At 47.2% G+C, this 12,680-nt stretch overlaps 1 protein-coding gene across 2 annotated transcripts in view; it reads left to right on the forward strand.

The window, feature by feature from the left end:
* Positions 1-12,346, forward strand: part of MMEL1 (membrane metalloendopeptidase like 1) — a 42,882-nt gene extending 30,536 nt beyond the window's left edge. For both annotated transcript variants that reach the window (XM_077931321.1, XM_028740958.2), the window contains exons 14-23: positions 480-578; positions 2,346-2,429; positions 3,276-3,379; positions 4,763-4,821; positions 5,446-5,565; positions 7,015-7,148; positions 7,707-7,772; positions 8,987-9,082; positions 9,569-9,645; positions 11,280-12,346. In XM_077931321.1, the coding sequence (XP_077787447.1) occupies positions 480-578; positions 2,346-2,429; positions 3,276-3,379; positions 4,763-4,821; positions 5,446-5,565; positions 7,015-7,148; positions 7,707-7,772; positions 8,987-9,082; positions 9,569-9,645; positions 11,280-11,379 (939 nt within the window). In that variant the 3' untranslated portion in view covers positions 11,380-12,346. The remainder of the gene's footprint in view (positions 1-479; positions 579-2,345; positions 2,430-3,275; positions 3,380-4,762; positions 4,822-5,445; positions 5,566-7,014; positions 7,149-7,706; positions 7,773-8,986; positions 9,083-9,568; positions 9,646-11,279) is intronic.
* The last annotated feature ends 334 nt before the right edge of the window (positions 12,347-12,680 follow it).

A 12,680-nucleotide genomic window follows, 5' to 3' on the forward strand; every position in this document is an offset into this window, starting at 1 on the left:
GGGCAGCGGTTCTCAACCTGTGGGTCCCCAGATGTTGTTGGACTACAACTCCCATCATCCCTAGCTAGCAAGGCCAGAGCTCAGGGATGGTGGGAGTTGTAGTCCAACAACATTGGGGACCCACAGGTTGAGAACCTCTGTCATAGGGTGCAGTGCAAGCCCCAGTGGCACAGCAGCAGTTGCACCCTTCCCATCCAAATGTCACACTTTCTCTCTCCCCCAACTCTGCGTTCTCTTCCACCTCCCCAAATCCATGCTCTCTCCCCCTCCTGCCAGATATTTGCACTCTTTGCACACCTGCCCCCACATTTTGTAGATGCACAGCCCCTGTATGGGTAATTTTTTGGGGGCTCAGGCACCCAGAGCCCCAGAGAGATGGGGCCTATGGCCCACACCTGATTGATCTTCACTTGGAGCTTTACATTCTGTTATTGGAAACGGCTTGAGAATTATACCTCCCCCATCTATTTTTGCCTCAGGTCCGAGACCTCATTGAGAAAATTCGTGAAGTGTTTATCGAGACACTGGATGAATTGCAGTGGATGGATGAAGCATCGAAAGGGAAAGCTCGGGAAAAGGTCAGAAGAAATGTGTGTCTAAGAATAGCTTTCAATAATGAAATTTCATGATTGTTTTTTTATATATATTTAAAAAGATATCAAATATATCAGACGTTCATATATCTTATGAAGACCATTTCTCTGTCTCTCTCAAGTATGAAGCAATGGAGAATTTTCATACAAGATGCAGAATAGGGGTGAGAAAGCCCAAGCCAGGGGGGTGAATGTGGCCCCCCATACACCTCTATCTGGCCCCCCAAACTCTCCACAGATAGCATCCCCTCCCCAACCACACACCCCTTTCCCAGGCCACACCCCTCACCATTGCTTATTACATCCTCCTTGAGTGCTTTTGCCTTGCTGGGATACGTCCTTGAACTCTGAAGATGCTTTCACAGAGGATAAAGTGGTGTGAGTCCACTTAAAAACTAGCCCACAGCACAAAGGGGGGAAATTGTACGTGTTGCCCAGCTCACTTTGCCTCTGGCCCTGCCTACCACTGACATGTTGTCTCCAAAGGGTTCCTCACAAAGCCATGTGCCCCTCTGGTTGAAAAAGAGGGAAAAGCAGGTATACAATAAGTTGCATTTCAGCTATGAAAAAAATCACAGGTTTCTATGCATGTTTGTTCCAGAGGATTATCTCAGTTCAAAGACAGGCAAAAGCACTTGAGAAGGATGGAGAACAGGACCAGTGCGAAGCCTGTCCTGAACAGGAGGAATGGCCTAGGGTGATGTCCAAGGGCCAGATGGAGAGGCCTGGAGGGCCAGATTTGGACCCCCCAGTCTTGAGGTTATCCCCCACCCCCAGTTTGCACCTTCATAGAGACATAAATATTGGTATGCTTTGGATCTTCTGAAGTATTGTAACCTGCCTCGCCCATGGCAAATAGTAGTGCAAAATAAATATTGTGGTGTTCTTAAATAATAAAAAAAATGAGAAAGGTTGGAAAAATTGTATACAGACACTGTAAAATAAATAAACAAATTTACTGAAGAAGCCCGAGACTTTTCATGGGCAAGGTAAAAGGTAAAGGTACCCCTGCCCGTACGGGCCAGTCTTGCCAGACTCTAGGGTTGTGCGCCCATCTCACTCAAGAGGCCGGGGGCCAGCGCTGTCCGGAGACACTTCCGGGTCACGTGGCCAGCGTGACAAAGCTGCATCTGGCGAGCCAGCGCAGCACACGGAAACGCCGTTTACCTTCCCGCTAGTAAGCGGTCCCTATTTATCTACTTGCACCCGGGAGTGCTTTCGAACTGCTAGGTTGGCAGGCGCTGGGACCAAATGATGGGAGCGCACCCCGCAGCAGGGATTCGAACCACCGACCTTTCGATCGGCAAGCCCTAGGCGCTGAGGCTTTTACCCACAGCGCCACCTGCGTCCCTTGCTTTCATGGGCAAAACACGTGACAAATGCCAGCACCCTGTCTAACCCTTGAGTACAACATCGCCAACACTTCGTTTGATCAAACTTACCTTTGTCGATATCTACAGGAGCCTGGCTAAAGGAACTTTAAAGACTGAATCTTCCTTTTGGATACAATTTGAATGAGTTTTCTGTTTGTGATTTCTGTAGTAGATCTTGTACATAGCTCTCTCAATTTTTGGATTATTAATATAAGTTTTAGCATGTAAGAATGGTTTGGTAGCGTTTTGTGTGCCGCTTACTTTATACTGGTCTACTACGAGAATTGGCAGCATGGGTTCATTTCTTCAGTACTTGTATTTCCCATGGCCCTGGAGAAAGGCAAGAAGTGAGGGTTTGGTTTCTGCTGTCTTCTTCTAGGTGACTGCAATTAGAGAGCAGATAGGTTACCCGGACTACATTCTCGAAGGTCAGAATGAAAAGCTAGATCGGGAATACACAAATGTAAGTGTGAAGTGATACCTGGACATTTCCATTAAGGACAGTTTTGGGGATTGTAGCCAATTGCTAGTCCTACTCACAGTAGACCCAATGACTTTAAGGGATATGGCTAACTTGGGTTTATTAATTTCGTTGGGTCTTCCCTGAGTAGAACATAGAATCATTGAATTGTAGCGTTGGAATTGACCACAAGTCATCTAGTCCAACCCCATGCAATGCAGCAACTTTTTGCCCAACATGGGATTTGAACCCACAACACTGAGATTAAAAGTCTCATGCTCTACTGACTGAGCTATCCCTTCTTCATTGGATGCAACCTTTTGTCTATAATTACTGGTAAAGGTAAAGGGACCCCTGACCATTAGGTCCAGTCGTGGCCGACTCTGGGGTTGCGGCGCTCATCTCGCTTTATTGGCCGAGGGAGCCGGCGTACATCTTCCGGGTCATGTGGCCAGCATGACTAAGCCGCTTCTGACAAACCAGAGCAGCGCACGGAAACGCTGTTTACCTTCCCGCCAGAGCGGTACCTATTTATCTACTTGCACTTCATGCTTTTGAACTGCTAGGTTGGCAGGAGCAGGGACCGAGCAATGGGAGCTCACCCCGTTGCGGGGATTCGAACCGCTGACCTTCTGATCGCCAAGTCCTAGGCTCTGTGGTTTAACCCACAGTGCCACCCGCGATAATTACTGGTAGACATGCTTTGTAAGACAATTATTTTTTTACACAATCATACTTCCTTTGATTTTTCTATGTAACTGGGCATTGATGTCTACTTGGTAATAGGGGCAACAACTCAGCAAAAGGACCTTCAAGACAAATGCTTCTATTATTATTATTTTTTTACAGCTGAACTTCAGTGAGCATGAGTACTTTCAGAACATCCTGCAAAACCTCCAACATGGAGCTCAGAAAAGCCTGAGGAAGCTCCGGGAGAAGGTTGACCAAGACCTGTGCGTATCTCTATGAATTGCATGATGTCTTGCAACAGGACAGGGGAAGCACTTTCAGCCTGGGGGCCACAATCCAGGGGCCGCATGCTAGTGGGTGAATGGGGAGAGAAGCAAAAGTGGGCAGAACAACAAATGTAAATTCTACCTTTGTAGAATAGACTGGGTTCTGCACATTCTCTCTGTCCTGCATTCAGCCAAGCAAAAAGCATTTTCAGAGACCCAGGTCACATTCCAGCCAGACAAAAACATTCAAAAGAGGGTGACGATCAGGGAGAGTAAAGGAGGGAGCCCCGGGGGTCAGACAGAAAGGCCTCGAGGGCCACATTTATTCATTTTGCCAAGATAATATGAGTATTCAGGGAGCAGAAGGCATCTTGAGAGCCAGTGTGGTGTAGTGGTTAAGAGCGGTAGTCACGTAATCTGGGTAACCGGGTTCGCGTCTCTGCTCCTCCACATGCAGCTGCTGGGTGACCTTGGGCCAGTCATACTTCTTTGAAGTCTCTCAGCCCCACTCACCTCACAGAGTGTTTGTTGTGGGGGAGGAAGGGAAAGGAGAATGTTAGCCGCTTTGAGACTCCTTAAAGGGAGTGAAAGGCGGGATATCAAATCCAAATCCATCTTTAGGGGAGACTCAGCAGCTCAGCAGCTGTTAAACTTCCAGTGCCTGCTGATTTTCCCCTACAAACCCGACTTTGGGGCAGAGATCCAGGGCCTCACTCAGCAGAATGAAGAGAAAACCCCAAAATGAGTGAAGCAATTCACATTTCCATCAAACGAGAGGGTGTGTGTAAGATCATGAAGTACAAAATCTGAAACTAGGCCATAGAGCATCAACTTTGTGATCAGAAGGTCCAAGGTTCCATTCTTACCATCCCCAGGTAGGGATGGGAAAGACTCCCTGTCTAAAACTCTGGAGAGCTACTTCCAGTCAGTGTAGACAATACTGAGTTAGATAGACCAATGGTCTAACTCAGTATGAGAGTTTGCTATGGACCTAACTGCACCACTGCTATGGGGTGGGACATGATTTGCTTAACATGGAGGGGAATCAGAGGGGGGGTAGGCCCCCTCAAACATTTTGTCCCAAATCCAAACATTTTTTCAGAATCTTGATGAAAATGAAATGACGGGGGAAGCTTGCAGAGAAGAAATATTAAAGAATTCCCTGCCCTCTAATGCTTCTATGACATTTACCTAATGAGGGTCAGAAAAGAGTTCAGAAGCTCAACCTTCCAATAATAGGATATTTCTACTGCTTTGTGTTAGCAACTGTCCCATTGTTGTGCTGGGGCCCCTCCTCTGTGTGGGTGTTTTCCTCCTTGCATCATGCTACACGAGTTAGCACTGATCCTGACAACGGCTTTCATCGCTGATCTCTTTCAGATGGTTAATTGGTGCTGCTGTGGTCAATGCCTTCTACTCCCCTAACCGGAACCAAATTGGTAAGTCCCAAAATCTTCCAGCAGATTTAGGTGGCAACCCTGAACATGCCTACTCAAAGTAAACCAGTGGGACTTACTCCGAGGTAAGTTAGCAGTGAAAAATGCATATTTTAGTGACAAATCAAAAGGAAAAAAATGCATTGCAATAGCTTTGCAGGAAAGTTGATATTAGGCAAAATGGCATGCAAAGAAGAAATTCAGACTGAAATGGTGCTGGATTTTCCTGAGAACTTTTTTGGGGTGGTGGTGGGGAACCCCACAAACGTGCGTGGGAATGTGGAGAGCTGAACTTTCAAGTGGGACAGTAAGAAACTGAAAGTAAGATTCACCCCTCCCTGGTGCACACCAGTAGACCATGTGATACTCTTGGCAATGGAACACACTTGCTGGGCAGGGATATGGGGGGCTAGGAAGACCCTTAGGTAGCCAAGTTGCTCAGGGCTTTAAATGCTGAAAGAAGGACCCTGAACTGTACCCAGTAGCATGCCAGCAGCCAATGTAGCTTCCACAGCAGAGGCTTAGCATCCAGGAAACCCATGCAGTTCCTCAGTCACCCTCAAAATCTATCACACTGAATGATCTTCCATTGCCATCGTAACTTCCTTTTTCATCTATTTTCTGTAGTATTCCCAGCCGGGATCCTGCAGCCTCCCTTTTTCAGCAAGCACCAGCCGCAAGCCCTCAACTTTGGAGGTATTGGGATGGTAATCGGACATGAAATCACTCATGGGTTTGATGACAATGGTAAGGCAAGTCAGCAGAGCAGCTTGATCTGCCCCTTCCCTGGTAGCTTGCTGGGTTGGGAAGAAAGGACGGGGAGAAAGAGGGTTCTGAAACAGAGAGAGAATTGGGTGTCAACAAAAAAAGGGGGGAGAAAGTCGTAGGGATGTTTGGAGAAAGAGAAGGGGTGTTAGCAGTGCTATTTTTCTAGAAAAAGAGGTGCCAGAGCTCAAAACGAACCCTTGCTGCATGGCAAGTTTTTTCCCCAGTGGAAATAATGACACATGACACAATTATTAAGGTTAATGGGCTAAATAAGGCCACAACTTTATTGGTTACAGGTGGTGAGCGGTATTGGCTTAGGCATTGGTCCTAACCAACTATATCCAACTTCAGCCCGTCCGCTTGAAGTCCAGGAAGGGTTAACCACCAGTAGGGAGAGTCCTGCTGATGCACATCAACTAGGAACTCCCCCAGGGTCACCGATTGGGGGTGTGCCTTAGGCCCTCACCTCCATAGGCTTCGGACAGGGCCACGTCCCCTGGAATCCTTTTTCGGACTCCCCTTCAATATACAGGGCAGGTGATGGCGTTACCTCCCCTCTTCCATCTACAGTGCCAATACCAATGCCTAACCGCCAATACCAAGAAAATTTTGGTGATTTGTAGGCGAAAACCAAGTGGCTGGTGCCAATTTGCTAAGTGGAAAAATTCCTACCAGGCCCCTCAACAGTGACCAACCGAGGTCCATAGCAAGGTCAAAGAACGAAAACCTTATAGGGCGGGAGGGTGGGAAAAGCAGGAACAGCTGGCAGGTGGCAAAGAGGGAGATCCCCAGCCATGTCCCTGTTTAAATAGGGCAGGCCACACCCCCAGAGCCAGCCAATTGGCTGGCCAGGAGGTGACACAGCCGGGAATCCCCCCAATCGTCCGGTGGGGCCGTGAAGCCCGCAACTCCACCTCCTCCAAAGGGCAGAAGTGGCTTTCTCTTAGAACAGCAATGGCGCCCACCTGAGAGGTGCCAGAGCTGAGCTCTGGCTGCAAAAAAAGCCCTGGGAGTTAGAAAGAGTGAGGGAGAAACATGGGAGTGTTGGAGAACGAGAGAGAGAAAAAACAACATGGTGGTTTGGAGAAAGAGAGAGAGAAATAAAACCATAGGGGTGTCAGAGAGAGGAGTGTCATAGCAAGCCTATCCTGTCAAATAGCTTAGTTCTCTTTCTCAAGTCTGGCAGATTTTGGTATGTGTTTTGTTGGAGATATATATATATTTATATATATGAGAAGTGGATTTTAGCTGTGTTTCATATATAATTTTAGAACTTAGAACTTTTTTTTGCAAGTGGTCTACAAAATACTGTATTTCCACATAAATAAAAAGGTGGTGGCCCTGCCTACCATCTCTGGCCTAGGGCCCCTATGTTGTGATGTGAGTCCCTACCAAGTTGCTAATTTCTTTCTCCTCCTCCCCAAACAGGCAGGAATTTCGACAAAGAGGGCAACATGTTTGACTGGTGGAGCAACTTCTCTGCCACACACTTCAAGGAGCAGTCGCGCTGCATGATCTACCAGTATGGCAACTACACCTGGGAGCTGGCAGGGGGACAAAATGTGAGTTGGGGCCATGGAGGCCCTGTCCCACCAACCTCAGTATGCTCTCAATCAGCCCCCACCTTCATACCTTCTTACTTACGATGAGTCTAGGGGGTCCCACGCCTGTCGCCTTCCTTCTTCTCAGTCTCTGTGTTGCCCTTGCAGAACTCGGCAGAGGAGGAGGATGGGGGCAAAACTAGAATTAGCTGGCTCTGACTCTGGCGCCACCTGCTGGTGGGCTCCCTGCTTTCTGCCCTACCAGTTCCAGTGGGCAGCCACCAAAGGCTCCGCTTCCTAGCCCATCGTTCATTAAGACCAGATTGATGAGTATCTATTTGGGAGAGGCCCTTTTTTGTGGGTGGTGCCACGTATTGTGGAATTCTCTCCACAGGGATATCCACTAAGTTAAGGGTTGCCCTGGGGGGGGGGGCAGTGAGCACATCTGAAATTCTGAGGAAGTGCCAATGCCACCCATCACAAAATGGCTGCTATGTAGTGCAATGATTTCAAAAATTCAAAATTATTTCGAGCTATAATACAACCGTATGTGGAACTGAGGAGTATTTGTTGTCATAGGTCAGTGGAATCAACACACTGGGAGAAAACATTGCTGATAATGGAGGCGTCCGTCAGGCCTACAAGGTGATTTGAAATTGTGTGTTTTCACTGAGAGGTTCTGCAAGATTACTTATTCACAACTGGAAACTGGGAGTTGAACTTTCTGCTTCTGGGTTGTATATTATTATAGATGTTGATGAGAATAGTGGGTGAGATTCTCCTAAGACGTCCCATCAGCACAATGATTTCTGCATGTGCAATGGGGCTTTTGCTCCCTCTCTTCCCCCTTCACACACCCCACACACCCCAAAATTCACTTGGGGGGCAGGAGAGCGCCCAGAACAGCACACAGGGAGGAAGAGAGCAGATTGTTCTGCCTGACAAGCTTGCCCAGATGAAACTTTGTCAGAGTGTGACATTGGCTTCCAACCAATGTAGTGTAGCCAACTGAGTTTGCTCAGAGTAGAACCCTAGTAGTAGTATTAGTAGTATTTTATTAATTGCCTTCTACACCAAGATTTCTCAGACTTGAGTCTCCAAGCTGTTTTTGGACTACAATTCCCATCATCCCCAGCCACTGGTCCTGCTAGCTAGGGATGATGGGAGTCATTCTACCTACACCATCATCTCAAGATGACATCCAATAAAAGCAGCCAAAGAAGCATTTAAACAAAAGGGTGGTGTGTGTGAGAGGAAGCCAATTCATGTCAAGCAAAACTAAAACAATACACAATAACCATAGCAAAAGTCCATTTATCTCACCGGGAAAACTTGTCGGGACAAATATGTCCTCACTTGTTTCTGGAAAGTGCAGGTAGTGGATGCTGTTTTACAGAACTGAAAGCCCTGCTCTGAGTTACTATGGAGTGGGCTTCAGAATTTGTAGGAGAAACTCCTCTGCCAGCCCTACAGCAGGTGGATTTCGTATTTATCAATTAGGGCATCTTGAGGCGGCCATCTGTTTTGTGAGAAGAACAGGGGTGTGATAAGAGTTCGTTTTTTACTATTAGCCAGGGGTGGTGTAGTAGTGGTAAGAGTATCAGGCCCAGGACCCAGATGACCAGGGTTCAAATCCCCACATGGCCATGAAGCTCTCTGAGTGACCGTGGGCCAGTCGCAGTATCCAGCCTAACCTCCCTCGCAGGGTTGGTTGTTGTGAGGATAAAAATAGGAGTGAGGTAGAGGCCCATGTGCCTCACCATAAGCTACTCATTCAGGTGTTTAAATTATTATTAATTATAATTATTATTAATTATTATTAATTATTATTATTATTAATTAATTATTTATTACTACAGGCCTATTTGAAATGGGTGGCAAAAGAAGGACAGGAGCCAAGATTGCCTGGGCTTGATCTAACCCACAACCAGCTCTTCTTCCTCAACTTTGCACAGGTGTTTTTGGTCATGGAAAAAGAGGATATTTATTTGGGAGCAGGGAGAGGGCTTATTTAATGTAATGTTATGCATTTGTCTGGCTTGTACGCTTTCTCCTTCTGAACCACATTGGCTCCCTTAATGTGGGAGAGGTATCGCTCAGAAGCTCAAATAGTGAATGAGATTTAATACCCTGAGGTTGGTGTGCCTGGCCCCTTCTTCCTGCGAGGAATCCCTCTAAATATGTTGTGAGGGGTGGGAGCGAAATCCACAGCAAATATGCCTTCCAAAAAATGGTGGCATTTGAAGCCACTGTGCTCACCTCATGTCTATTTCCATTGATTATCCTGCTGCTTTGCAGTCCCAGAGCTGTAGTTGCACCCAAACCATGGGTTGTAATATTCATTGTTCAGCTGTCTCAAGCTTTGGGATTTTGAATGGTTTTATCTGGGTATTCCGAGGCTTTCTAGACTGTTACAATCAAATTCATTGTCCATCTCCCAGGTATGGTGTGGTTCCTACAGGCCAGAATACGCCAGCCAGTCTATTAAGACCGATGTCCACAGTCCACTGAAATACAGGTAAAGCCCCTGTGAAGCCTTCTCCCACCTTCTGCTCACTCACACACTGCTGCTGATCCAGTGGACCAGATCACTTCCTTTGCAATACTGCCAGCTTTCCATTTCTCTGCACCCATTCTCGCCAACAGCTCTCTCTTTCCCTGCTTCGCCAGGATTCTCAGCGGGGGAAATGAACAATTGGAATGTTCATAAGCATTCCGTAGCAGCTCAGCAGCTACACCAGTGTCATTCCTCTGGAGCTGAGCACGCTCAGCCAAAAAAGCAAGAACGGTTGCCAAAACTCTGGTTTACTTTCTGTTGCGAGGTGTCGTTTTGCCAGGTTTATTACATCCATTGATTGTCAAATTGCAGCCACAGGGTTACAATTCCCAGAGTAGTTTAGCAATTGATCCCTCTTCCTGGAGAATTCTGGGTGGGGAACAGGGATCTCCAAGCAACTCAGCACCCTTAGCAAACTGTAGCCCATAGGATTATTTGTGGGAAGCCATGACCATAGGAAGTGAGAAAAGAGTACCTTCAATGTCTGATGTGGCTGACCAGACACATTGTGAGGGGTGATTGCGCTCAGGCACACAGTGTATGGAGAGGGGGAGTTTAAGGCTTCTTTCCCTAGAAGCACTTTTAGTGAAAATCCTCCCTCCCCAGGCAGCAATAAGCATCCTGATAATGTTTGCCAAAGGGGACACGAGTGGCGCTGTGGGTTGAACCACAGAGCCTAGGGCTTGCCGATCAGAAGGTTGGCGGTTCAAATCCCCACGATGGGGTGAGCTCTGGTTGCTCTGTGAGAGACACTGGAGATCTCTAATGGGCAGTTTTCCGCACCTCCCACCAAACTGCAATCCCCAGATCCTTTGTGGGAAAACTAGGACAGTTACATTGGTATAAAACTGATTCCAACATAGCGTAAAAACTATTCAGTGTTTATTCAGTAAAGCACCTTACCACTAGGGACACGGGTGGCACTGTGGGTTAAACCACAGAGCCTAGGACTTGCTGATCAGAAGGTCAGCGGTTCGAATCCCCGCGATGGGGTGAGCTCCTGTTTCTCGGTCCCAGCTCCTGCCAACCTAGCAGTTCGAAAGCACATCAAAGTGCAAGTAGATAAATAGGTACCGCTCCGGCGGGAAGGTAAACGGCGTTTCCGTGCACTGCTCTGGTTCGCCAGAAGCGGCTTAGTCATGCTGGCCACATGACCCGGTAGCTGTACGCCGGCTCCCTCGGCCAATAAAGCAAGATGAGCGCCGCAACCCCAGATTCGGTCACGACTGGACCTAATGGTCAGGGGTCCCTTTACCTTTAATGGTTGCCAAGGGGAGCATTATTACCTTCACCAAGGGGGCAGGGGGATGAATTCTATCACTATTGTGTTCCTTCACATGTGTGCTATGGCGTACATGACAATCGCCCCCAACCACTCTTTAATTTTAGAAAAAGTCACCATGTAATTAATGTCATGTGCAATTAAAGCCATAAGTGGCAGGTCAATTAGTGGCGAAGCTGCCATAAGGAAAGACCGCTTTCAGCCATTCCAAGTTCAATGCATTTTGTAAAAGAAAAGGCCCTCCTGTGGTTCTCACCTAATCCCACACATTCCTTTCCAATCCTCAGCTTCTTTTTCTGTTCTTTCCTCGTAGGGTGATGGGCTCCTTGCAAAACTTTGAAGCCTTTTCTGAAGTGTTTCACTGCAAAAAGGGCACCGCCATGCACCCCACTGAGAAATGCAGGATCTGGTAGCCCAAGGACGTGGCCTCTACAGTCAGACCTCCGTTGTCCGAATTTGTTCGGGTTTCGCCAATGACGTGCCTGGTGGTCTATTTTGTCTCTTCCCCTTGCCTGCTCCAGTTCAATCACAGCCACGGTTTATGGTGCAACTATCGCAGCAACGGTGGGTCAAGCTACAGTTGTGAGTGTGGTGACTCAAAGTGGACTAAGCACTAGTGTTTTGACATGCCACCTGTGTTGCTTCAGGAAAGAAAGAAAAAAAAGACTCTCTCAAGACATTGACTGTTATTAAGATACATCAGGGTTCAAAAGATTAGCTACTTCAGAACAAAAGACAGTTCTATTTTTCAGCAAGGAGTATTACTTTTAATATGTCTTATGCTTTTTGGAAGTTTGGCAAAGTATCATTGAGGCTCCCTCACCCCATGCTGCTATCTTTGTCTGAGGATGGGATCGATCCACCAGCCCCTCCTCGCTGCACAATCTCATTTCATTCCCAATTAATGCTGCTTTTTCCCCACACAGCCTTGCTCTCAATCAGACAAGTATGCGTATAAGTCATTGAATAATGGGGATGTATCCTTGAGACCATCAGGTCCGACCTCCTTACTCAACACAGAATCTGCTGTGCAGGATGCGATTCCAGCATCCCTGACAGATTCCCTGCTTCAGTACCTCCAGTAAACAATAATCGTAGCATTGTAGGGGGTTGGACTAGATGACCCTCAGGGCCCACTCCAACTCTACGATCCTGTGATTTTCTGCAGCAGTCACTTCCACTGTTGATAGCCTGTTAAACCTGAGACCATCTGCCTATAAAGCAGATGCTCTACCACTGCGCTGCAGCTCATTAACTTCATGGTGCTAGCCAGCCATGTCCTCTTCCAGGTACTCCATTCCATCCCCCTTATCAATTTCTTTTCCTTTCTTCCTATTTTCCTCTCTCTATGATCCCCAAACCTGCTCAGTCCTCATTGGGCTGGGGGGGGGGGGTTGCAGCATGTGTGAGGGAGGGTTGCATCCATTAGGTTCCCCCATACACATACATACATACACACACACACACACACACACACACACACACACACACACATATACACACTCTATTTCTGCAAACCATGAGTTGCAAGCATGCCAAGACCTCCTTCTCAGTGGCCCCATTTTGTTTTTTTGTATACATTTTTATTAATTTTTTAACATATCAGTTCCAACAGGCATACAACATATCTTCACATCTTATACAATATTTTTGACTTCCGTCAACACCTCTGATGATTTTCCATTCTCAGTGGCCCCATTTTGAGCTGCAATCC

This window comes from Podarcis muralis, chromosome 7, assembly GCF_964188315.1.
Source record: "Podarcis muralis chromosome 7, rPodMur119.hap1.1, whole genome shotgun sequence".
Lineage (NCBI taxonomy): Eukaryota > Metazoa > Chordata > Lepidosauria > Squamata > Lacertidae > Podarcis > Podarcis muralis.